This window comes from Meles meles, chromosome 6 (genome assembly GCF_922984935.1).
Source record: "Meles meles chromosome 6, mMelMel3.1 paternal haplotype, whole genome shotgun sequence".
In the NCBI taxonomy this organism is placed as follows: Eukaryota; Metazoa; Chordata; class Mammalia; order Carnivora; family Mustelidae; genus Meles; species Meles meles.
In genome coordinates, this window is record NC_060071.1 from 47,510,990 (window position 1) to 47,537,476 (window position 26,487).

General features: G+C 41.3%; 2 protein-coding genes across 5 annotated transcripts in view; both read left to right on the forward strand.

The window, feature by feature from the left end:
* Positions 1-18,919, forward strand: part of RAB8B (RAB8B, member RAS oncogene family) — a 59,048-nt gene extending 40,129 nt beyond the window's left edge. The window contains exons 2-8 of the mRNA XM_046008429.1: positions 3,292-3,352; positions 5,901-5,961; positions 8,402-8,479; positions 9,417-9,506; positions 10,704-10,769; positions 13,621-13,671; positions 14,481-18,919. Of these exons, the coding sequence (XP_045864385.1) occupies positions 3,292-3,352; positions 5,901-5,961; positions 8,402-8,479; positions 9,417-9,506; positions 10,704-10,769; positions 13,621-13,671; positions 14,481-14,573 (500 nt within the window). The 3' untranslated portion in view covers positions 14,574-18,919. The remainder of the gene's footprint in view (positions 1-3,291; positions 3,353-5,900; positions 5,962-8,401; positions 8,480-9,416; positions 9,507-10,703; positions 10,770-13,620; positions 13,672-14,480) is intronic.
* Positions 18,920-24,173: 5,254 nt separating this feature from the next.
* APH1B (aph-1 homolog B, gamma-secretase subunit) overlaps positions 24,174-26,487 on the forward strand; it is a 70,580-nt gene continuing 68,266 nt past the window's right edge. For 3 of the 4 annotated variants that reach the window (XM_046007311.1, XM_046007308.1, XM_046007309.1), the window contains exons 1-2: positions 24,174-24,440; positions 26,061-26,231. In XM_046007311.1, the coding sequence (XP_045863267.1) occupies positions 24,328-24,440; positions 26,061-26,231 (284 nt within the window). In that variant the 5' untranslated portion in view covers positions 24,174-24,327. The remainder of the gene's footprint in view (positions 24,441-26,060; positions 26,232-26,487) is intronic. The other variant, XM_046007312.1, reaches the window with a different exon arrangement.

Sequence of the window (26,487 nt, forward strand, 5' to 3'; positions counted from 1 at the left end):
CTGTGGGTCAGGGAAGTGACCCAGCTGCAGGGATGATGGGTCTTGATCAATCTAAATTTAGGGAGGAGTTTAGTTTAATCCAATCTTGGTGACTGCCCATGGCCGTGGTTTGTTCTGGAACTCAGTATTAGCTGCTAGAACATGACATTCTCATGGCTGTAATTCTAGAAGTGAAACATGAAGGAAAGGTCGCTGGAGGCTTTGGGGAAACATTTCCTCACTTTGAAGTGAGAGGCGCAGGAAGATGATCTCTTTTCTTCTCGGCATTGCTGTGGTGGTCAGGAACCGTTACCAGTCAGGGGATGAAACTGACACTCCCAAGAGGGCAGAGCCAAAGGAGGTACAGAGAAATGAGCCGGAACTACTGGATTGAGCCATCCCTGAACCTCAACTCATCACTGGGCTTATTATATGAGTCAACAAATTACCTTAAGCTAGTTTGATTTGAGGTTTCTATTATTTGCAGCAGAGAGCATCCTAATTGATATAATTACATTACTGTATTATGACTGGTTATTCTAATTCTGGAGTAGTCTCAGGAAGTTATCTTTACATTTTAAAGTGAATATTAATCCACCTGTAGTCTACTGCTGTTATTGTCAAACTAATGATAAGATCTTGATTCTCATATTGTAATAGATGTCTTAGCATCCTTACTATTGTTACTACGGTATGCTAAGAAAACTTTGAACTTTCAATTTGTTCTTAGTTCTCTCCATACTTAAGAGAATGTGACCTTTACTTATTTATTACTTAGATGAGAGTATTTAACCTTTTATTATCTACTGTATATGTGTTTCTGTATGCAGTCGAACTATCAAAGAGAGGATGGACCCTTTGCTTGATTTGAGAGTAATTCAGAGCAATACGTTAACAAAACCAAATAACGCAGGATTAAGCCAGGACTTGTCATGTCAGGGAAGGACATGGCCAAGGAAAGAGCTGAGGGAGGAAGTGGGGGAGGACCCATGGGTGGAGTGGCATCCTCAGGAAGGCTGCTGCATGAGGTGGCCAGGCATGTGCAGAGGGGAGGAGGTGGGGGGCAGTTGGAGAGAGGCTCTGAGGGTGGCAGGGTCAGGAGAGCAGTGCCTCTGAAAGGCTGTATTGCCAGGCAGAGGAAATTGACCCCACACCTTAATAATGAGGTGCCATTACCGCTAAGATGGTTGACAGTTACCCTCAGAGTGGCATGGAGGGGAGTTAGACCAGGGAGAGAGGCTGGCACCGAGTCCTGGGAAGCTGTTACCATAATTCATGCATCAGGTGACAAGAGCTGTAGGATAATAGCATCTGAATATGTAATATCTTACATTGATATGGAATTTCAGAGTTCCCAGAGCACATTCAAACACGTTATCTAATTAAGTCCCCTCACCCTTTTTTTTCTGGATGAAGATACAGAGGTTCAGAGCAGTTAAGAACCTCCCAAAAGGTGTCAGTGACAGAACCCAAACGATAGTCTAGATCTTTGGACTTTCAGGTCTACTGCTTTTCAATAATAATATAAACGACACTTTCCATTATTAGTGAAATTCTAGTTGTGCTAATTTGGCTCTGCTCTGTGCATTTGTCTATCAGCTGGCTCCTGACAGCAGTGTAAACAAAAGCTAAATACCACTGGTCCCAACTCTTCTAAACACTGAACACCTCTGAATAGTGAAAAGATGGTGAAGTATTACAGATAATGGTAGAACCTCCTCAGATTACAGAAAGGTGATCCTTCTAACAAGTACAAAAAACAAAAGGCTGGGTCGGGAGAAAGTTTCCTAAATGTTTTAAATAAGTGGAGAGTGACTGAGATTTTAGGGAGCCTCCAAGTGGCAGTCTTTTGGGGTACTTTCAATATTTATATGTAGAAACATTGTAGTAACATAGCTGTTGAAGGCTTTTCTCATCCCAGCATAACTGCATTTAATGTTTAAGTCAATTTAGCAGATATGTAATTGACACGTTTTCTTGAAATGTCATGGAAACCGCTTTTAAGGGGTTCTGAACAGAATGCAAAAGAATAGAAAAATCTAAAAGCTGCGTGGCCAGATGATAAAGATTTAGCAAACTGCATCTGGGTTGTATTCATTAACTTGTCCCTTCAAAGAGTAGCAGCTTATTCCTGGTAAGTGTAGAGCATTCTGATACTTGTCAAGGACTTTGTGGTTCTTTGTAATTGAAATTTCTAATAAGTTTCAAACTACCATTGTGCAGGGTTGGGGGGAGGTGGATGGGTGAGAGAGGGTTGAAAACTGCCAGGGGCCCCCAAACGTCTTTTATGGGGTACCTGTCTGGCCCGCCTGAGTGCTACTTATAGGTTAGAATCACCTGGAGAGCTTTTAAAACTACCAGAGCACAGATCCTACCCCGCCATTTCTTTTTTTCCTTTTTAAAGATTTTCATTCTTTATTTGAGATAGAGAGAGTGAGCACATAAGCAGAGGGTAGAAGGGGGGAAGAACCAGGCTCTCTGTCGAGTAGGAAGCCTGATGTGGGTCTCAATCCCAGGACCCTGAGGTCATGACCTGAGCTGAAGGTAGATGTTAACATTCTGAGCCACCCAGGCACCCCAGGTCCTACCCTTGACCAACGAAGTCAGAATCTCAGAATTTGGGGAAAGGAGCAGACCTAGTCATAAATAGTTCTTAAAGTTCTCCAGGTAATCCTACAGTTCAGCTAGGGCTAAAAACCATTCTAGCTATTTCAGCTCCAGCCTATAAGCAGCCGGAAATGTTTATTAAATTGTACATAGGATACTTGGTAGCTGTATAAAATAAATATGTAGGTTTCCTGTCCCTGAGCTAAATAAATAGGCAGGTTTGGGGCCTTAGGGTTTTGTTTTTCTCCTTAGCCAGTTGTAGATCCTAAAGAACACATGGCAGGAGATGGAGAAAGACATTCTAAAGAGGTCTCATGGCATTTTTTAGGGAAGACTGGGGCAGGAAGGGTAGGCATCATTGTTCATATGTATTTCAGGAAGCCGAGAATATGGTATGTTCTCAGTCTATCTAAATTATGTAACCTCGAGGGATGTGATCCATTTGTATCAAAATAATGAGGCATATAATACATTGCATTTAACATGTGTGGGAATTCTTTGCAGAGTAATTAGCATTCCTTTCTTCAGCCTGTATTCAGAGGAAACATACCATTCACACCCTCTCTGTGTTCACATTTTCCAGTGCGTTGGAGAGCTTTTTTTTTTTTTTTTTTTTTTTTTTTTCAATAGAAATCTTTGTCCTTTTCCTAATAAGACTTGGATTATGGTTGGAGAAATTTAGCATTTCTTTTTCTTTTCTGGCAGGAATTGATTTTAAAATCAGAACGATAGAACTAGATGGAAAGAAAATTAAGCTTCAGATATGGTAAGTAAAAAAAAAAAAAAATTATACACAGAGTTTCTACCTTAATTGGAATGGAAAGTGGGAATTAAAATGTGAATTGTGGTAAGTTAGAGGTAACCTGTGAGAGCTAAAACATCTTTTCTTTACCAGAACCAAGGGGGAGTGCGTAAGTATTGAAAGGTATCTCCACCAAGAATGGGAAGGTAAGGAATGATCTTAAAGCTGGAAGAGATCTGAGAACTCATTCTTCCCAGACACTAATTTTGTAGGAAGGAAAGAAAAACTAAAGAGTGTATACACTTTTTCACTGTAGTTGTTGCAGCTTTGAAATCAGATAAGGCAAAAATCATCACAGTAGGAACCCTGAGCAGGTTCTTCTGAAGTACAGATCTAGATTCTAGGTTCTGCCTCTCAGCTGAGGGCTTGGGCCAATTGCTTCCCTTCTTAGGTCCTGTTTTTCCCCATTGGTAAATTGATTGGTGAGCCTGAAGACATCTGAGTTCCCCTCCAGATCTAACATTTTATTATTTGCTTTCATGTTGCTTCTCTTTAAATTAAAAAAAAAAAAAAAATGAGGACCACTGAACCCATCTAATGTGTGATGATGACAGCAGTAGTCAAAGCTTAGAAATTCAGAGCAGCCTAGATTAAGAAGCAGGCAGGGCAAAATAGTAAAATAATATGTATCAGCTTTTTCCTTAGGCCGTTCTTCTTTGAATCTCAGAACCAGGGTAGAACTAGAGCATCATGTTGAAATCCACTGGTCCTTCTTTAAAGAGGAAGAACCTAGGACTTAAGAGTGGTTAAGTCCATCTGAGGAATTCTGTCTGGGTCACTGATAAAGCTGAGACAACTCCCCAGATCTGGGGCATCGTGTCAGCTTTACATATCAGCCTAGGATAACAGTTCCCGGTATATTCATTGGGAAACATGGTGAAGGTTACCGCAGGTTGCCCTTTTCATCTGTTGATATTTAGTAAGAGACCGAATATTTTAAAGATCTAAAGAAAAAGTTTAAGGGAGAAGCAAAGAGAATTTTGACTCTATGCTGAACAGTCCTGACCATGAATGAGAATTGAATAAGAGTTGTTACTAGGAGCCTGTGGGCAGTCAGCTAGCAGTCAGCTAATTAGAACTTAATATAATATCATAGCACTATTTATCAGTACTCTAAGCAGCAAAATAAGACTCCATTTAGTCTTCACAACCTGTATTTAATATGGCAGGGGTTTCTCCTCTGTCCTCACTGCAGAGCTGATTCTAAATCCAGCAGTGTGTGAGACCAAAATATAGTTAGCTGGCTCCAAGATGCTTGGCTTTTGTTTTCCGCATGGTGTGTTTGCAGTATACCAGGCAAGTGCTCTGGGTATCTAATCCTGATCAGTGAGAGAATGGCAGGAGAAGATGACTGTGGTGGGAAGCCTGGCCTTGCCCTAAACCGCTGAGACCGAGGATGCTTGAGGGTCATTCAAGGGGCTGAGCCATTTAATGGTTCAGTGGTAGACCATAACCCAGCTGAGCCTGTTGCCTCTTCTACAGAATGAGGATGAGTGTCTTACTGCTACACTGGGCTGTGGTGGGTATCACCCGAGCACAGACAAATGTATTTTCTAAGGTATAAATAAACATTAGGGTATTTATTAATGTTTTTAATTTGCTGTATTTCCCTTGGGCCTCCATCTCTTATTTGGGTTGATATGCCAATGTGTATTTCCACAAATGCCTGTCTTTCCCCTGCAGTTAAGTTGTACAGTTTTCGTTTGCCTTAGTAGCACAGGGAGAGAATGAGTTCTGGTGGTGCATGGCAAATTTAGAAATACTGATTTTCCCAGATAGCAAGGAAATTTGACTCCCTTTATAGGGATCACTTCAAGTAAAGTATGAGAAATTTTGAATTTTTCAGAATGGATTTTAAGAGAATGCCACCAGCCAGAAAGCAAGAATACATGAACGTGTATATAATCTTGAGATATTGTTCATATCTTAACGTCTTCAGAAACATTGTCAGCCATTCTGTGTGAAACTCCAGGCTCCCATTTAATCCCAGGCTCTACAGCTGACAAAGTTCTTGAGGAGATCCATTTTAGTGTGCTCTGCTGAGCAGAATTCACACAGTAGTAAGTGCAACCCAACTGCTTGCTTTGTACAGAAATCAGACTCTGTACAGAAATCAGAGAGCAAAATGCCTTAATCATCGGGCATTTACAAAAAGGATTATAACGACTTGCAGGGGTCCAAGAATTTAGAACTATTCTCTGTTCTCTCCCATGTGTGTTTGACTAATAGAACATGCCAGTTCCTAGCAGGGCCATGTATTTTCTCGTTGCCACTTTTATCATCAAGGTCCAAGTTTCCCACCAAAGTCATTGTGAGCTCCTGACAGGCCCCTGTGGCCACCTCCGCCTCCAGCTCACAGACACACAGCATGCTCCCTATGCGGCTCGTTCCCCTTGCCCTTGAAACCGCTGCCTTTGTGAGCCGCCCAGAATTCTCTCTACAGCTTAAGGTCTCTCCTCAGCAAGGCTGGTGATAATTCTAAAACCACTTTCTCCTTTGTTTCAAATTTTAGGGACACAGCAGGTCAGGAAAGATTTCGAACCATCACAACGGCATACTATAGAGGAGCCATGGTGAGTGTGTTTGAGGGTTTTTGTAACTCTTCAGGTGAGAGTAAAACATGAGTATTCATTTCTCAGGATTTTAGGATCCAAGCTACAGTCTAGCGTAATGGGGGAGATAGGTTTGGGGATGTGAAAACAAGACATTTGAAGGGTTTTTCTATGTTCTCTGTTCAGTAGCTGCATGCTTTGACATTGGTCTTCATAATATTCATCAGGTTATTAGCTTATAGTGTTCTGGAACTCCTCCACACATTCTGAGCAATTGTATATCTTAGTGAAAGCTGGGAGACCAGTTAAAGGCAATGACAGTAATTCAGGCTAATAGACGAGAATAGGAATAAGACCAGGCTTAGGAGTTGAGGGGTCAGAATCAGGAGCTAGTGTGGTTTTCGGGCCTATAACAGGATTTAGTGACCCTGGCCTGTGAGGAGATAGGTCTCAGGGGTCTGCTTGGGCTGGCTGGCAGGGTTGTATCACCTTTTATCAAAACAAGGGTATAAGGAGGAAGACAGGATTTGGAGGGGACAAAGACAACCTTGTGTTTTACTTAGTTGAGTTTTTGGTGACCACACGGGACATTTGGGAGCTGCTCTCTGGTCATTGGTCTCCAAAACACATCTGACCCTGTTCTCTTCGGCTTCGTCTTGTGCCGTTCTGCCATTGGATCTGTACACTCTTACCAAGCTGCCTCTTTCACTCAGTCCAGTGGGTTCTGGGCCATTCTCATCAGCAGGGTACTTGACAACATTTCTGCTGTGTGCCAGGCACTGTGGGTTTTACCTCTTCACCGCAGCCTCAGCCCTATGGCCCAGTTCAAGTCTACTCAGACCTCAGGTCTTGGCCTTAATGTCATTTTCTCAGGGAAGCCTTCCCTGACCACCTCATCCCCTTAGCCAGGTTAGCCACATTTGTACTCAAAATTCTCCATACTTCTTCATAGCAACTGTCAAAGTTGTAACAAATTGTGTAATTATTGGTTTATTGTTTTCTTTGCTAGCTGGCCATGAGAGGAAGGGGCCTTGTCTATCTTGTCCACTACTGGTAACACAAAGTATAAGATCAGGCACATAGTGGGGGCTCACTAAATATTTGTTGAATGGACAGACAGATGGGTAGATCTAGCACTTAATACAGGAGTGTGGTCTGGTGATACAGATTTTGGAATAGTTACCATGTAAGTGTCAGTTGATACATTTAGGAGATAAACTGTTTAGAAATACCAGACATGGGGCACCTGGGTGGCTCAGTGGGTTAAGCCTCTGCCTTCAGCTCAGGTCATGGTCTCAGGGTCCTGGGATTGAGCCCCTCATCGGCTCTCTGCTCACCAGGGAGCCTGCTTCCCCCGCCCCCCTGCCTGCTGCTCTGCCTACTTGTGATCTCTCTCTCTCTGTGTCAAATATATAAATAAAATCTTTAAAAAAAAAAAATCAGACATGAGGATCTTTAAAAATACGGTGACAATGCCTTTCATTAAACCTGTATAATAAATGTATTATGTTTTAAGTGTCTGCAATTTATGTAGACAGATAGTGATATTTTGATCAGCCTATATATGAAGAAATGATTTTATTTTTTTAAGTATAAAAAGAAATAACTTTATTTTTTACTTTATTTTTTAAAAGATTTTATTTATTTATTTGACAGAGAGAGAGATCACACAAGTAGGCAAAGAGGCAGGCAGAGAGAGAGGGGGGAAGCAGGCGCCCAGCTGAGCAGAGAGCCCGATGTGGGGCTCGATCCCAGGACCCTGAGATCATGACCTGAGCCAAAGGCAGAGGCTTAACCCACTGAGCCACCCAAGCACCCCTAAAAAAGAAATAGTTTTTTTTTTTTTTAAAGATTTTATTTACTTATTTGACAGAGATCACATAGGCAGAGAAGCAGGCAGAGAGGGGTAAGCGAGGCTCCCCGCTGAGCAGAGAGCCCGATGTGGGGCTCGATCCCAGGACCCTGAGATCACGACTTGAGTGGAAGGCAGAGGCTTAACCCACTGAGCCACCCAGGTGCCCCAAAAAGAAATAATTTTAAAGCAGTATAGTTACGAGCTTAGTATAGGAGTAAGAAGCAAGACATTTCTACTTGCAATAATAAAGTACACAGTGGAAGTGATTACCTCTTTCTCTAATCACTATCTCTGTTTTAACTGAAACACTCCTTTAGCTCCATTTGGTACTGATTCTTACAATGTGCAGGCAGGTAGAAAGGGTGTATCGCCTTTACTATAATCACTAATTCATTGAAGGTAAACGGTAAAAAAAAATGTTTACAGACTATTCACACAGTGAGACAGGAATTTATTTTTCCTTCTTTGTACTTTAAAATTTTTATTATGAATCTCTTAATTAAAAAGACAAAGGACAAATAAAAGATTTCTGGAGGGTAGGAGTACATGACATTGTATTCTATAACTTTAAATGTATGACGTACTCAATAAAGGTTTTTCCTACAGGGAATTATGCTGGTCTATGACATCACAAATGAAAAGTCCTTTGACAATATTAAAAATTGGATAAGAAACATTGAAGAGGTATGTATGGAAGGAGAATGATGATATAAGAGAGGAGTCCTTCTGGGTGCTTGTGGAGGGCTCCTTCTTTCTATGGAAGAGGCAGCTGAGCTGCTGAGAAGTACGCCATTGGCAGCTGAGGCCTCCTTGCTCTGAGGAGCACAGCCGGAGTGATCTCTGGTGCCGCCGGTGGAACCGCTGTATCCAGCAAGGAGCTACGCACAGCAGAGCAGTCTCACTGAATTTTAAACGTGGGCTGGATCTTGAAAATAATTTAATCCAAGTCCCCGTTTTACCCATGTTGAAAACTGAGGCCAGAAAGAGAGACTTGCTTGTGCTCCTCTAGCTTTAAAGTCTGACTCCCAGCTTCTTGCTGTCTGACTGGCAAAGACATCTCCCTGTTCCATCAACTTAGCATTTTTCCCTTCTAACATTTTCTCTATCGTTAGATGTTTGAAATTTGGTTTAATTCCAGATTGACTGGTATTAAGATGTTTTTTGAATGTCTTTGACATTTCAGAAAGAAATCTGACTTTAAAATCATTTTGTACACATTTATAATAACTTACAAGATTTCATATTTTAAGTAGTTCAGAATCCAGAATACCTTCTCATTGGCTCACTCAGTACTTTTTTTTTTCCTTCTTTGACCCAAACTAGTATTTGGAAGTTTTGTTGTTGGATAACCAGAAGTTCTACTTCTCTTTGTTCATGTACCAAAAAAGGCACAAAAATGACTGTAAGCCTTTGGGGAAAAAGTTCACATAGGCTATTATGCTGTACCTTTTCCCTCCTCCCATCTTTAAAATTTTTCCCTGCATCAGGCTTTGTGTGGAGCGAAAGAGTATTTTTCTTATTATTAAATTTATGGATATGTTTCTGACAGGTTAGGATTTGTCTGTTGAATAGCTGTGTTTTGCTCAGGCTGTTCTTACAACATACGATTTTCTCCCCACAGCATGCCTCTTCAGATGTTGAAAGAATGATCCTGGGTAACAAATGTGATATGAATGACAAAAGACAAGTGTCAAAAGAAAGAGGAGAGAAGGTAAATTTGAACTGAATGAGTAAAGATTAGAATCTACTCACACTAAGCAGCTATTTTCTTAGTATAACTTAATTATTGATTTCAGTTTGAAAAATATCTATATTTTAATCCTTTAAAAAAAAACAACAAAGAGATGTAATCCATACTTGAATGGCGTGAATTAGTATTCGAGATCCAGCTCCATATATTGTGTAGTCATGACTCATTCCTGAAGAATTTGCTGTTTTCTGGGAGATACAAATTGGTCCTTTTTCAGATTCCTGCAGCTGAGAGTTCAGGCTATTTCTTCCATATCCGTGTGAAAATGCCCAGTTTTAAAGGGCAAATAAATCATTCTCTTCAATTAAAAGCAATCGGATAGGTGAAGCTTAACCAGTAATCACATTCCAATTCATTATTTTTTTTCCTAAGAATATTTTACACCATATTAGATTTAGGTCATTATGGTTAAACTACTTTTAATTCATCAAGCTGTGGATGTCATTTATGGTGTTTTCTATTTTGTACCCTGCAAAAAAAGCAAGAATTTATTACATGTACATATTTATTTCTATAACATTTTCTAAATTAACTTAGAGGCTTCAGTTTTTAAGTCTTGGAATTTTGCTTTGGCCTTTTTTTAGTGATGCATGCAAAATGTATTTTGTTTTTAAATCTGACTGCAAACTTTTTTCCTGTAAGAACATTCATTTAATCTTGTTATTTTAAATAAACTGGGAGCTTTTTGGGAGTAGATGGAAATAGAAACCAAATAAACATGAAAGCAGTGAGTACTTAGTATTTTAAGCTTTCATTCTTTATGTACCAATTTATTAAAAAATAATAAAAAGTCAGTACAGTAATTGTTAGAGAGTTGTACTTTGGGAGCAGGTGAAAGGGGTCAATGAATCCTAAATTAATGGTAGGAGCAAGTATCTGTCTCACGCTTTTTCTTGTAAGCATATTAGAGAACTAAAGCATAATAGAACAAAAGAATAATTTAAGTCATGTCTTGAGTGGAAGCACTGCCATTTTACTTATGATGGTTAAGTTAGATGTCTACATTTCAAACACAGAAGAAAGCAAAGAAATTTGAGAACCACAAGAGTTTTCAGCTAGATCCTCTACCTTTGGGACTTTGAACAACCTAGAAAAAGGAAATGCTTTATATGTTGAAGCAACTTGAACAAAATTTAAATGTTTCTGTTTGCCTTTCAGTTAGCTATTGACTATGGGATTAAATTCTTGGAGACAAGTGCAAAATCCAGTACAAATGTAGAAGAGGTAAGAAAGAAATATTCAGTGACCTGTTACGGGGTAACATTAGAGCTTAGATGCTTATGTTCAAGCAACTCTCCAAAGTTGTTATTTTCTTAGTGAATGCCTTCTGTGAGCTCCACCTCCATTTTGTGAATTTTGTGCTTCTGACTTTTATGGGGACCCAGGTTGTTGAATTTCTAGCAACCAGCCCCCACATGGGCTATATGAGATTGCTTGATTAAGATTCACTGAGCAGAAGGTAGAAGTTCCGTTCAAGCTCAGCTTTGCCCTTTGTTTAGGAAGCCAGAAATCCTGCACTCACTGAACAAGCACAGTTTTCTGCTCATTTATCATGGTTCGTGTCATCTTATAGTAGCCTGTAGCAGGAGAATCTTAATTACTTTCATGTCTGTACTCTCTCAAGAGAGAATTAAACTGATTATTGAACAGATTTCCTTAGATTGAGCATGATACATTGTAACACAACAGCATTTAGTAGAAATGAATGTGTTTATCAGAGAGTAGTTTTAATAAATTTTTAGTAAGTTAATTGTTAAAGACAAATCATCTAAAGGCTTCTAAGAATAAATTTTCTTTACCAAGGGCAGCTGTTGATAATATTTTCTTTTTTAAAAACATTTTTTAGGGAAGCCTGGGTGGCTCCATTGGTTAAGGATCTGCCTTCAGCTCAGGTCATGATCCCGGGATCCTGGGATCGAGTCCCGCACTGGGCTCCTTGCTCAGCACGAAGCCTGCTTTTCCCTCTGCCTGCTGCTCCCCCTGCTTGTGCTCTCTCTCTTTCTGACAAATAATAATTTTTTAGAATTTATTTGACATTGAGAGTGAGAGAGAGAGAATGAGAGCATGAGAGGGGAGAGGGTTGGAAGAAGAAGCAGACTCCCCACTGAGCAGGGACCCTGATGCGGGACTCGATCCCAGGACTCCAGAATCGTGACCTGAGCCAAAGGCAGTTGGTTAACCAGCTGAGCCACCCAGGTGCCCCATTAATAACATTCTTAAAACTTGTTGTAAAAATGGTAAGTGTGTGTTAATACATGCAACTGAATGAATAGTAATACTGATAGTTTTATAAACATTTCATTTCTTAGACTACCACCATTCACCATAACCATTATGGCTTAAAATTGAGATTTAAATGACTTTATTGGCTAAGGGACACTGGCCAGAACTTTTTCTTCATGTTTTTAATAACTAACACTAATTGTTTCAGGTTAGCTAATGGGTGTTAGGAAACAGGAAGCTTCTGTTGATTGATTTACACAAGCATAGAGGAGCAGAAAAATGCTTCCTTCTGCTTGCCACAAAGGGGTTTCCTTCCATCAGAAAGAGGGAACCTCTTAAGTAGAAACAGGAGAAAATTTGTGCCCTGAGATGGCCCAGATAGAGTTGCTCCCACAAAGTGAACTCTGTACCCTGGCTTAATGGAGCAGGTTTAGGTCTCTGTTTGTGGCTGCACCGTGATGGCATCTGTGGCTTACAGAGAGCTGAGAACTATGTGAGTGAGTTCAGAGCTGAGAGTTGCCCGAGCTGCTTATTCTGACCAGGTATTCGGCAGAAATTAGCAGCATTCCCAGAGCTTTAATTTAGTGTCGTTAGCTTTTCCTAGAAACTGGGATGAGCTTCCTTCGGAACTTAGACTCACAGGTGACCAGTGTGACAGTGCAACATTGGTAATAAGTGAGGAGAGTAGTTACCATATTGTTTCTCTTTGACTAGATTGGACATAAACCTTCTCCTGAACATCTTTGGGGGCATCAGGGGTGGTTGGGAACAAAGAGACCAACAGTTGTGGGTTTAGCATGGAGACAACCGAAGATTCTTTAAGAGTCTTGGCTCTGTAGAGAGGCACCTGGCTGGCTCAGTCAGTGGAGCATATGACTCTTGATCTTGGAGTTGTGAGTTCAAGCCCCATATTGGGTGTAGAGATTACTTAAAAATAAAATCTTTTTAAAAAAAAAAAAGTCTTGGCTCTGTAGAAACAAGTAGAAATGATAGGTTTAAAAAATACTTCATTTGGGTCAAGGCACACTAGGCACAAAATGTCACGAAGATTACTCAGATTTTTCCTCTTTCTGTTTGAACTTATTTCCACGGTAGGGAATCGAGCTGAGCTAAGACATAGAAGATGATACAATTCTCAGGTACAAGAGTGAAAGCAATTTGAAAGAGAGGAGATTGGGGATAAAAGGTAGAGATTTTTGTGGAAACAGATTCTAGAGCTCTAGCATAATTCATTCAATTATTAGACATATTCAGCATCTCCAAGACAAGACACTGCACCCTGCTCTTGAGGACCTGTGGCGACCTAGAGCCTCAGCCCCCATAGGTGCTTTTTGTTGCACTGAGGAAGCTTCCTATAACTCAGCAAGTGTCGCATGAGGAACTTGTGCTAGGTATTATGTGCAGAAAATATTTGATGAGTGAATGAATGACAGGGTTTTAATTGAATTTAATTTATTTATTTTAGCAAGAGAAAGAGCACACATACACACGAGCAGGGGGAGGAGCAGAGGGAGAGGGAAAAGGAGAGGGAGGTAATCTCCATCAGACTCCATGCTGAGCACAGAACTCAGTCCCAGGACCCCAAGATCACAACCTGATTGAAACCAAGAGTCGGATGCTCAACCTACTGAGCCACCCAGGTGCCTCATGATTGACAGTTTTATAATACTGGAAAGTGTTCATGATATCACTGACAAATAAGATACAATATTCAGGTGTATACTACGATTACAGTTATTTTCTCAATTAAAAAGTGTCACATAACATTTTATAATGAAATAATGATAACATTCTACATTTCTATTTTATAAAATATAAACATATATTAATAAAATTTTTGGTTTACCTTTAGGCATTTTTTACACTTGCACGAGATATAATGACAAAACTCAACAGAAAAATGGTTCGTATCACTTTTTTTACTTTCATTATGCTATTTGTTAAATTTGTTTTTCTTATTTTTGCTGTTTATTTATTTGATTTAAAAGGATAGGGCTGTTTGTAACATAGTCACAGTGACTCATATTTTCCTGACTCACATATTCACCTGATTGAGTTTTGATTCTTATTTCTGTTTCTTCTGAACTGTGGATGCTTCCATTCTTTCATCTAATTCTGTAGGTGGTCTTTAATGGAATTTTGACCAGAATAATTAAAATAATAATGACACAAATTAAATTTTTGCCATGAAATTTTCTAGTTTAGTTTTAACGTGACAGGCATTTATGCCCATATGTAATTATGATCTTAAAGTTGCTAAAGTTCACTTAAATTAGAAATGATGTCAGTAATGAATCGTCAAGAGCACCTTGAAAGTTTGTTTTTGCCAGAATCCTGAATATAACTGTATACCTTACATTGGCAACTGTTCTTACCTCTAGCAAGATGATTGCCTATACCGCTATCCTAACACTGTTTCCATCATTACCCTTGAAACTTTACACTCCATTGGCTATTTTTCTGAACTGGAAATGGGAGCTTCCCATCTAATACATTATTAATTTAAAGGTACTATCCTAAAAATATGTTTCTCATTTTAATCCACCATTTCCAAAGATATGGACAACATAAGTGCCTGACAAGTCCCCTTTCTAATAAAATACTCTACCAAAGACACGTTTGTGGCATAGTTTGACATTTGTACATTTTAGATAATCGGGATCAAACCATGAAACTTTTATTTCCTTGGTAACTTCATCTTCCCTTTTTTAGAATGACAGCAATTCATCAGGGTCAGGTGGACCAGTGAAAATAACAGAGAACCGATCAAAGAAGACCAGTTTCTTCCGTTGTTCGCTACTTTGATGAACTCAGTTTCTGAGAGACTGCAGCACACCTAAAGGACCCTTTCTTGCTTCTCTGAAAGCACAGGTCAGCCAGCCTCAGAATCACACCGCCTGGCTGCTGCTGAGAGCACCACTGAACCTAGACTTCTCGACACAGAATGCCATGTGGATTCCAGCCTCATGGCCTATCAAGTTAACAGGCTCCGTTTTTCAAACATGGAAGCAATGAAGTGGAGACGTACGCAGGACTTAACTTGTTTTTCCTTTGGTTTGTCCCAGAAGCTGCTATCTTTTCTTTTTCACTTTGCACATCAGTGTTAGCCTGTCCCTGCTACAGCGCAGTTTCAAACTCATATTTGCACACTTTTGCCTCATTATAAGTTCTAGACAAATTTGTGCACCTGGGGATGTTTGAAAAAGGTAAAACATTTAAAGCAGAGGTTAACGTACTAAAATTAAAAGATGTTTAGTCTGGCTCGTGTAGCCAGATGTTGTTGCATTGATAGAATTTTTTAAGGGCTCTAATTTGTGATTTCCTTAAATAAGAATCATTAAATTCTGATAAAAGTGATCTTAAAAATTCATTTAAAATGTCCATCTATTCATCAGAGGCCATAATTCCTTTATTTCTTCAGGTTGTTTAGAATTTTGCTTCATTCCGACCTTTTTGTTGGAGAGTTTGGGTAGCTGAATAAGTCACTTTTTCAATTGATTACCTCTCTCTGATCACTAGAAGCTACATTTGGAAATCACCTTAATCTTGCGTTTCCTGGGGTTTATATTTACTATTCTCTACTATGTTTGACCTCTTGTAACCACTTAGTGATCAAAAACATAACGTATTTGAACATTGTTGTCTGTTTCTAATTGTGAACTTCTTGAGCTGAAATTTTACATAGGCAGAGAAATGTACCATTTAGATCTTATTTTAGCATCTTATTGTGGTTCTGTCTTATCAGCATCATAATACATGCAATGTATTTTTTCTTAAGTTCACTCTTTAGCTTGCTGGTTTCGTTTGTAATACCAGTCTCTACTGTGATCCCTGTCTGCAAAAGTTAACAAGTATTAGATTTAGATTTTTGTTTGTAGAAAGCTTACCTATAAGGAGATGGATTAACTTGTTGATATAAGTGTAACAGAGCTAGCTCTTGGTAATGGTAAACAGAATGACTTTTTGTTTTGTGTTTATTTGAGCTCCCTTCTTCTTCTTCTTCTTCTCTCCCTTCTTCTTTTTCTTCTTCTTCTAACAAAGGTAATTAGACCTAGTGCAGCCTCTAGGAAAAGTCTTGCCTTTTTGTTAGAGAAAATAGGAGCAAGGTTTCCATTTTAAAACATCTGTTATTGAATGCATAGAACCCGGTTCCATCTGTTTGGGTTTGTTGTTATAGAACTCGGTCCAGTCATTTGGGCCAAAGCCAGCCAAAAGCTCAGCTGCCTTTCTAACCAGACAGTGGTACTGGTATACCTTTTGTAGATGAAACCTTCACATAAGAAAAAAATAAAAAGCTATTTAGTGTTAACTTCTGTGCCAAATTCAGATCATGTTGTTGTTATTCTAGCCTTCAATGTCATAATACAGCAGGGAGTAATGAATAGGTGATTAGGGAAATGAATTCTGCCAATAATTATCCTTCCTGTTAGGCTTTTCTTGTTTCATGAAGGTTACCGTCATGCTTGAGAGTTGAGAGTGGAGATGAAAATGGAAATGGATTGCTTGTTCAAGCAGTGGATTCAAGCAAATGGATTGCTTCAGATCAAGACATAACATTGGAATGCTCGGACCCGTCAGACCTTTACTATTGTTTGAAAACTTATGTACAGTTTAGCAGCTGCAAATATACCAGAGCTATTTTTGATGGATACACTAAACTTAGTGTTGGCAGATCTCTGCCTTCTTGATTTCGTTTGTTTGTATTTACCTATAGGCCTACAGGCACCTGGTTGTGTCCCAGTCTAATCAGTAGTTGCTTGATTGAAAGTTGATTGTACATCTACCATTTTAAAATTAGCTCCATTTTTGGAAAGAAAAAATAATTTCTTAGAAACATCTCTTATTTACTAATTTTCTGAAAAAGATCCAAGCAGTTAAGCTTTCTGAATGGTAACAAAATACTTTCTAAAAGGCAAGTGCTATGACACCATGTATGAATGTAATTCTCCTAGTAATTTACCTCTGACTATTTGGTGTCTTAACACTTTGGTTTATATCTCAGGGGTTGTCTGCAAACCAAAACTGACACATTCTGTGGTTGACTTTTGTTTTTTTGTTTTTTGTTTTTAAACACAACGCTTTGCTTTTGTTTCATTCCTTCTCTCTTCTTTTGTCTGATGTGGGTTAATAGTTAGTCTCCACGAACTTCCCTTTGAAAGAGCCTGTAAAAGTTAGATGAGTCTAAAAGTGCTCTTTGAAGTAGCAGCAGTTTGGAGGTAGATGCTCTGTTAATAGAAATAAATCGTCCTTGCTATTTTCTTACGTTTAGCTTTGCTAAATTGTATATAATTTGAGCTAAGACCATAGGAAGTTCACTTTCTGCATGGTAAAATGACCCAATAAATATTCCACTTTGCTTAATAATGTACATATAGTGCATTATTTTTTCTATGTGTAGATGAATTTAGTGACAGATAATTGTCTGTTCCCTGCTGAAACTGAAGAAAGCTAGTTTGTGTGAACATGTTTGTGGTCTTACGGACAAGGTACAGGAAGGTGTTTGCAGCAGTATTTGTGGTTCAGGGGCTGCACGTGACTATCAGTGTGCTGATTCTTGACAATGATTGGACTAGACCTTTTCAAGTAGAGTCTGAGGATTTCAGACACTGAAAATGTGCTGTAACTCAGTAGCATGTAAACCAGTTGATTGTAAAACGTTTCACTGGGGATTTATTTTAGCTATGTTTTACTTCGTACAGATTATGAGAAAATAATCCACCTGTGCATCGGTTAGGAGGTGTCGCAGGGTTTCTTACTATTTACATGAACATTTTGTGCAGTCTTTGTTATAAATGTTCAGAAGACTATACTCTTTACTTTGAAGGACTATTTTTTAATTATACCTCATTTAGCTAACTAGTATTCTAATACCTGGTAGAAAATCGGTGAGCCAGCCTTGAAGCCTCCAACACCATTTAGATTATATGTTTTGTTTTGGACTAAAGACATCATTGGAAAAGGTAGGAGATAGCTTACTCTAGAATAGAACATACATGTCATAGCCACTAGTGCAAACAAGGTATGATCTCCCTGTCTCCCTTAAGAAATTTAGCTGTGCAATATAGATGAACATTTGCAGAAATTTCTAAGTAAGAGATTATAATTCCATTTTACAGATTCTGAATGCTGAGAATCTGTAGTAAGACTTATAAAGTTTTTCCTGTGAACAGTAAGTGATGCATTTAAGCAGATTTTTTTCCTAGTTCATGACTTAGCTTTCTTTATACATTTAGTACTTAATCTTTAAAGATGAGCTTTTAAGCTTCAAATTTTAATACAGCATTTCATTATGTTGGTTTACTTATCTCAGATTTTAAGCACTCATTTCTGCCGTCAGGTTTTTTAGAATTTTTCTTCTAACAGAAAAGACATTCCTTTTCCCTTCTTGTTATATGCAAAGAAGGGAGGGAAATGGAATGTCCAAAAAAAAAAAAAAAAGAGAGAGAGAGAGAGAGAGAAGAGAAATTTCTTGTCCTCGAGGGAATATGCTAATAAAATTTTAAATCCCAGCACAATTTTACAGAGAACCAGTCTTTTTTTTTTTTTAAGACTAATAAAATTAACGGGAGTCCTGTTCAGTCTGAAAAAATTCTAAATGACTGAAATTTATAGAGGTGAATATCAGCAAATAATTATTTTAGGGATATTTTCAAATATTACTTCATTTTTTGAAATGCTTGTGCCATATGCGATTGCATTTCTTATTGCCAAGAACTAATAGAACTTCTGGTTTCATTTTCTTACCTTTTTAAAAATGTGAACTTAATTATTATAATTCATTCCTATGGCCTTACAGATGGGTTATATTTTGTTTTTTTTGCAGCTGACACTGCAGTTCCTTTAGTACAAAATGCCATAAACTATTTGACTAAAATCATGCCCCTATTGGGAAATACCTAGTTTTCCCATAGATTTATCCTTCTGTATATGTTTCAGCATATTTTATTTTTGCTTCAACAGCTGAATGTGAAAAGCTCCTGCAGATAAAGTGAACCTGTCATGTGGTTAATCTTGTTTAAGCCAATTCATTAACTGTATACTGATACTGATGCTGTGGTTTGTTTTGTTTTGTTTTTAAATGGATTTTATTCCAGGTGAACTTTTTTTTACAGTAATGTTCGTCTAAAATAAAAACTACATAATGAAAATAACTCATGACTCTGAAATGAATTGCACATTTAAAAAATGTTTCTTCAGATTTGCTACGTGTATGATTCAAACCAGGGTAGGCTTGAGATATTTTAGCAAACTTATCTGACTTGGAATTGCTTAAAGACTCAGAAAAATTGAGGCACCTGGCTGGCTCAGTCGTGAGGTATCTGCCTTCAGCTCAGGTCATGATCCCAGGGTCCTAAGATCGAGCCCGCCTCTGACTCCCTGCTCGGCAGGAGCCTGCTTCACCCTCTCCCAGTTCCCCTGCTTGTGCTCACTCTCTCTCTCGCTGTGTCTCTCTCTGTCAAATAAATAAAATCTTTTAAAAAAGAGAGAGAGAGAGAGAGAGAGAGATTCAGAAAAATGGCCAGATCTCCTGCTCTTACCTAGATCAGAATACATTGAGGTGATTCTGTTATAAAATGGCAGTCTTAAGTTGATCATCCTTCCCTTCTTAGTCCTCCCAAGTTTAGTTTCTCTTGTTTGGTTTTCACTTCCAAATACCACAGACTGATACCCGAGCCCTGTCACTCTTCTCCCACAATGCTTGTGCACGTGCACTGGCTGTAGCCTTTCACATTCATCCCCAGCACCATTCTGAACCTTCAATGTTCTCGTGTCCCACTTCTCTCCCTTTACTTTTGATAAGTCTTTCAGTTCTTGCTTCCCAGAGAAAAGCATCAGTTAGCCTCTCTTCCTCTCTATCCTATGGCCTACCAGGGTCCAGCGCCCAACGCCACCCTCATCCTCACTCCTTCCTCTTGGAGCAGAAGCATCCCTTCTCTTCTGTGCCTGTCTCACTACTGCCTCTTTTCTGCACTCGTCCTCCCACCTCTGCCCTTCGGAGAACTCGAAGCTCTTTCTCTTCCACCTTCACACTCTTATCCCGTGTTACACCTGGCCCCTCATCATCTAAGCACCCTAATGCCACAGATGTTGGCCTCGTGTCTCTCTCCCCTATTGCCCTTTTTTCTCTTCTTCCTGTTGTAGCTAAGCTTCAAAGAGTTGCCTACAGTTACCATCTTCACTTTTTCGTTTTTCCTTTATTCCTCGGCCTACTCCAGTTTGGCCTACTGCAGTTTCCAGCCACTTCACTGACATTGGTCTTGCAGTGGCCTAGTTGCTGAAGTCGCAGACAATTTTTGGTCCTTATCTTGGTTAACCTCTTGGCGGTATTTGACCAGTATATCTCTTCCTCCCAGAAATGTTCTCATAGCTTCTGTGACAGTATTCTCCTGATTCTCCACTTTTCCAAAAAAATTTCATCCTTTTTCATGGCTTTTAAATGCTCATAACTTCTGTGATCGGGGGAATAATGGTCCCCAAGGATGTTCATGTCCTGATCCCTGGAACCTTTGAATGTCACTCTACATAGCAAAAAGGACTTCACAGATGTGGTCAAGGTAAGGCTTTTGAAAGGGGGGGATTGTCCTGGATTATTGGGGTGGAGTATATGTAATCCCAAAAGTCTTTATAGGAGGGACACAGGAGGAGTTGGAATCAGAAGGAAACTATGAGGGGCACCTGGGTGGCTCAGTGGGTTAAAGCCTGTGATTATTTGTTACAGCAACAATAGGAAACTAATATGGCTTTCAAGTTTATATCTCTAGCCCCGCCCTCTTTGCAGATAGGAAGATTTCCAAATTGATCTGCCTATTGGACATCTCCCCCTGGGAGCTGCTACAGGTACATCAAACAACATGTCTGAGTCTTAACTCTGCTCTCCATCTTTCCTGCTCCCCAGAAATTCCCACCAACAATCCTTAAACCCAAGAGGAGAAAGCTGTTCTCTTTCCTCTTTTCTCCCTCATGATAGATGTTAGCACAATCATCTACTTAGGTCCACACATGGTTTACCAGCCTCCAAGTCTTATAGATCAAACACCTTTATCTCTTCCTCATCCATCCACTTGTCCATTGTTTCTGCCCCTGTCTATGTTCAGGCCTCCCCATCTTTTGCCTAGATCTCTGCAACCTCTCCTAACCAGTTGCCCAGTCTACTCTTAGTTTCCTCCAAGCCAGTTTTCACAGCATGAACAGGAATCTTCTTTCACTGCCAAATTTAATCCTTCAGTGGTACCTCACAACCTTGGGGTAGAAGCTAAACTCTTCAGCCTGGCAAACAAAGAGCTTTACCACACCCACATCTTTTCTCTCCGGGCTGGGATCTTGTCATACCCTAACTCATACCCATTTTGAACATCACCAATAACTGCAGTTTCCTGAACACACCGTGCTTTCTCATTCCTTTGCTTATGCTGCACCTTTTACTGACTTCCTACCCTTTTTCTGGCTAACTCTTCTTGTCTTTCAGGACTCAGTAAGGGTTTCTCTGGGAAGACGTTGGGCACAACCCATCCAGGTTAGGCGCCCCCTCCCATGTGTGCCCAGAGTTTCAGTGCACTGGATTCTGTCTGCTTATTCTCTTCCCACTAGACTCTAAGTTCCTGTAAGCAGGGGGACCAGTCTTTAGCTTTGTATCCATAGTATCCAGTAAGGAGCCTGGCACATTGTAGGTGTTTAATAAGTGTTGGAAGAGAATCAGTGAGCTTCAGCAATCATCAAAATTAACATGTTGAAGAAAGCTATGTCATTTTGTAACTTTTTTGTTTTCCATTTCCTTCTTAATTGAAAACTTGAGGAGTAGGGATGCCTTGGTGGCTCAGTTGGTTAAGTGTCTGCCTTTAGCTCAGATCATGATCCCAGGGTCCTGGGACCCAAGCTGGGCTCCCTGCAGGGAGCCTGCTTCTCCCTCTGCCTGCGCTCCCCTTGCTTGTGCTCTCTCTCTGAAATAAATAAAGTCTTCAAAAAAAAAAAAAAAAAACCAACCAAGCGAACAAACAAAAGCAACTTGAGGAGTCAATGGCACTGCTACTTAGCCTCAAACTCCTCTCTTATAAACAGCATTGTTGAAGTCCATGTAAAAGGGCTTTTTGAACAGCAATGCCCTATGTAAGTGTAAGGTACTATTATTCAGAGAAAACTTGAAATTGGTTTTTCTAGTAAATAACCATGAATGCTGAAGATGACTATTTTACTGGTGACTGTCAGTTTGGTCTACTTGCTTTTTTCTTTTCTATTCCAGAGGACATCATTAAAGATATCTTTACTGACGGGGGGCCAAACTCATTACATTTTGCATTACCTTCCCATTTTTTAAAACTAGGTTTGAGGACTAAGATTGAATTGATATATGGTCAAGACACTATGAATACAAATTCCCTCAACTTACAGTTCTGTGTGTTGAGTTGCCTACTTCCAAAATATTTGAAGCAGCTTTAACCAAGGCACATGGATCTAGTTACAGTTGGGGTAATCATTAAAATAAGGATAAAAGAGTAACTCATTTTCTGAAGTCATTGCAGTAATTATAATAACAGAAACCCAGAAGATATATTTAGCTCCTAGCTTCTTGGGAGTCAAGATAAGGTCTGAATGTGATGAGTTAGCACTCAGAGCTGAGTGTATGCATTTGTCAGGAGAAACAATTTTTTTCTAGCTTCGAACTCAAATAATAAAGCATGGATCTATTAAAAATATTCAATAACGATAATTAAATGTTTTTTAAAAAAGATTTTACTTATTTATTAGAGAGTGAGCATGAGCACATGTGCATCAGCAGAGAAGGGCAGAGGGAAAGAAGCAGATTCCCTGCCAAGTGGGGAGCCCCATGTGGAACTTGATCCTAGGACTCTGGGATCATGACCTGAGCTGAAAGCAGACGCTTAACCTACTGAGCCACCCAGGCACCCGATAATTAAAGTTTTATAAAATGTGCAGGGAAAATGTAGATGGCTGTTTGTTGGATAAAAATCTTAATTTATGCTAAGGACCTGAGTATATTATGCTTCTGTGAAGGTATTTCTGCATGGAGTTGAAGTGATGGAACCGCATTTGATAACTTTGATTCAGGATAGAACCAAAAGAATCTACATAATGGTGAGTCTATCATTTTGCACTGTTGTCTCAGCCTGAGTTTCAGTAGGTGCTGTATAACACATTTCAAAATGAAGAAGGGTTTTGTGGAGTGAATGAAGTCAGGTTGCAACATGGGGCTCCTCAGTGGGCCTGGAGACTGCTTACAATTCTCTCTCCCCCTCCCTTGCTCCCCCTCTCTAAAAAAAGCACAACTTTTCCAAAGACTTGGGGGTGTGCGGAGAAAACACACACACAAAAACAACCCTGAGGACAGCTTCCCTTATTGCTATTTTATACTTATACTATTATGAGTTATCGCCTGGGTTACCGCTGTATGGGTATTATATATGACAGAGCAGGAAGTCCCCCTAAGTGTGCCAGTAGCAAAATGTGCCTTAAAAAAGACAAGTTTACTTAGAAAAAAACTTAAAAGTAGAAAAGACAACTTTATTTAGAACCATGAATGCTGAAGATGACTATTATACTGGTGACTGTCAGTTTGGTCTACTTGCTTTTTTCTGCATCTGTCTGCAGCTGCTTTTCTTCATTGGATCTGGAATCTTCCCCGTTCTGGCTCCAAAGCGGGCTGAGGAACCTCCTCTCTTCCAAGGAACCTCCTCTCTTCCTAGTGACCTCCCAGCCGGCACCGATGGCCTGATCAATGCGCACCAGTGAGTGGTGCTGGAAATGGCGGGGATCGTGGCCCTCAGCTAAAGTCGCCAGTGAACAGAGCCTCTGCATCAGGGCGGCCCCAGATGCCAAGTGAGGCGGAAAGCTTGGCGCTGAGGCCCGCCCCTGCCCCGCCTTCCAGCCTCAGTCATTAACACCCCCTCTCCGCCCCGCCCCGGCCCCAGCCCAGCGGAGGCGCGCCGCCCAGCCTCCGGCGCGCGCCGCCCAGCCTCCGGCGCCCCCCGCCCCGCTCCGCCCAGCTTCCAACCCCTTCCGCTGCGTCCCAACCCCTACCTCCGCTCCGCCCTAACCCGCCCCGCGGCTCCCGCCCCAACTCCAACCTCCTCCACCGCGCGCCGCCCCTCCTCCACTTCCCTCCGCCCCTTCTCCACTTCCCTCCGCTCCTCCTCCCACTCCTTCCGAGGCTCTGCGCTCCGCTCTGCCCGGCGGGTTCCAGCTCTCCACACCCGGCTTCCAGCCTTCTTCGCCTTGCTCCCTTCGCTCCGCCTCCAGCCCCCTCGGCAGCGCTCCGCCCCTCCCACTCCCGGCCCCTCCGCCGCGCTCCGCTCCGCCTCCAACCCCCTCTGCCCCGCCCCAACCCCCCTCTGCGGCGCTCCGCCCCTCCCGCTCCAGCCTCCTCTGCCCCGCCTCCAAACTCCTCCGCCTTGCCCCGCCCCCTCTGCCTTGCCCCGCCTCCTCCGCTTCTCCTCCAGCCCCCTCCGTCGCTCCCTGCTCGCACCCCCGCGCCGCGCTCAGCTCTGTCGGCGCCCGGCGCACCTTGCGTCCCTGTTAGGCCTCCCGGCCGGCTTCCGCGGTCGCCATGACGGCGGCCGTGTTCTTTGGCTGCGCCTTTATTGCCTTCGGGCCTGCGCTGGCCCTCTACATCTTCACCATCGCCACCGAGCCGTTGCGCGTCATCTTCCTCATCATCGGGTGAGGCGGTTGCTCCGGGAAACCCGGACTTGGGGCTCTCCTCCCCTGCGGGAGGGAGCGGCGACCCCCGGCGTCCCCGCCAAGGAGCTCGACCTTGTTGGGCTTTGGAGGGGAGAAGGGTTGGGACGGGGAGAGCCGAGATCCCGCTCCTCTGGTACTCCTCGTCCTCCGAGGGTCGGCGGGAAAAGAAAAAGAGCCCCAGGACCCCACAGGCCGGGCTTTGGGGAAGGAGCTCAGAAAACCCTGATGTATGGCTCCTGAGTTTTTGCCGAGTGTCTGTGGGTGGGTTCTGGTGAGTTGTGCAGCCATTAAAATTGTATGAAAAAATTGTGGGTAAGTTCAAATTTTTCATCTTTTATTTTACTGGAGGGGGTCCCTAGTTGCCCGCAGATTCTCACGGACATCTATAATCAATCCCAAATGGGTTAAGAGCACATTAGCCCCCGGAGTTTAGGTGCTTTAAAGCATACCCGTGCCCGACCCCTACCCCAGATCAGCCAAATCGTGATGTCTAGGGGGTGGAATTCGGGCTACGGATTTTTTTTAAGCTCCCCAGGTGATTCAGGTGTAGAGCCAAAGGGTGGCAACCCGTGGAAACCCGTTGAAAACACCGAAGCCCCTGTCAGTGCATCTCTTTGCGGGAGGTTGGTAAATACTGAACTCTTGCGGCGAACGTGGTCATAATCCCGGTTTTCACCTGTCTGGCAGCTCTTCCGGGGGCCCCGCACCTCCCCCTCCACCTTTGAGTTTCACTTAATACCCGGAGAAACAGCCATGGTAGGCCAGTGATGACCACCTTTTCTGAGCTGCTTCACCTCTCACAACTGTATTGAAAGTGCCGCATCAGATGGGTCATTTTAAAAACAATGGAGATTTGAGGAAAAGATTTGTAAAGCTTGTTATAATCATTAAAATCCTCAGGTGTGTTGTTGAAGGCAAGCCTGGAAAGCTGACTTAGATTTCAACAGGTTTTCAACCTCTGAATTTTATACCAATCACTCCGTTAATAGAGATGTACACTTTGGGGGGGGGCGGGGTGGTGGGGGAGCGAAAGATACATATTTGCATATGAATGGACAAAGCACTAATTAGGAAGAGTAGCAAACAATCAGGCTTTTAGCTAGATAGTCCTTGACAGTTTGCAGACGTAGTTTAGAAGGAGCAGGGCCACTGGAAAAAAAATGTTAGGAAAAAATCTCGCATTCCTCTTGGACTGCATGTTCATCTCACCAGGGAAAATGAACCATTGATTAAGAAAAAGTGATCCAGGGGGCGCCTGGGTGGCTCAGTGGGTTAAGCCGCTGCCTTCGGCTCAGGTCATGATCTCGGGGTCCTGGGATCGAGTCCCACATCGGGCTCTCTGCTCAGCAGGGAGCCTGCTTCCTCCTCTCTCTGCCTGCCTCTCTGCCTACTTGTGATCTGTCAAATAAATTTAAAAAAAAATCTTTAAATAAATAAATGAATGTTAAAAAAAAAAAAAGTGATCCAGGGCATCAATTTATGAAGACTTTTCCCCCCCTCTTATAAAAGAGTCAGGAAATCTGTCCCTTCTCAAGTAGGGTTTTCTCACTTTTAAATCATTATGAATCCTGTTCACTTACACCTTTCTCTATTTTTCAGAGCTTTTTTCTGGTTGGTGTCTCTGCTGTTTTCCTCTCTTTTTTGGTTCATGGCAAGAACCATCACTGACAACAAAGATGGACCAATACAGAAATATCTGCTGATCTTGGGAGTGTTGGTCTCAGTCCTTATCCAAGAAATGTTTCGGTTTGTGTATTATAAACTCTTAAAGTAAGTTAAATATTTGCTTTCCTTTTTTCCCATTTATATTTGAATTATGATTTAATAGTTTGAAACCTTAATATAGTGTGGTATTGAGGGTCTGTGCCTTCCTACAGAGTTATAAGTCAAGGGGTTGTACATTTCCAGCCTGAAAACATTGAGAATTTTTTTTAAGATTTATTTATTTTAGAGAGTGCATTTGCGTGGTGGGGAGGGGCAGAAGGAGGGGGGGAGAGAGAGGGAGAATCTCAAGCAGACTCCCTGC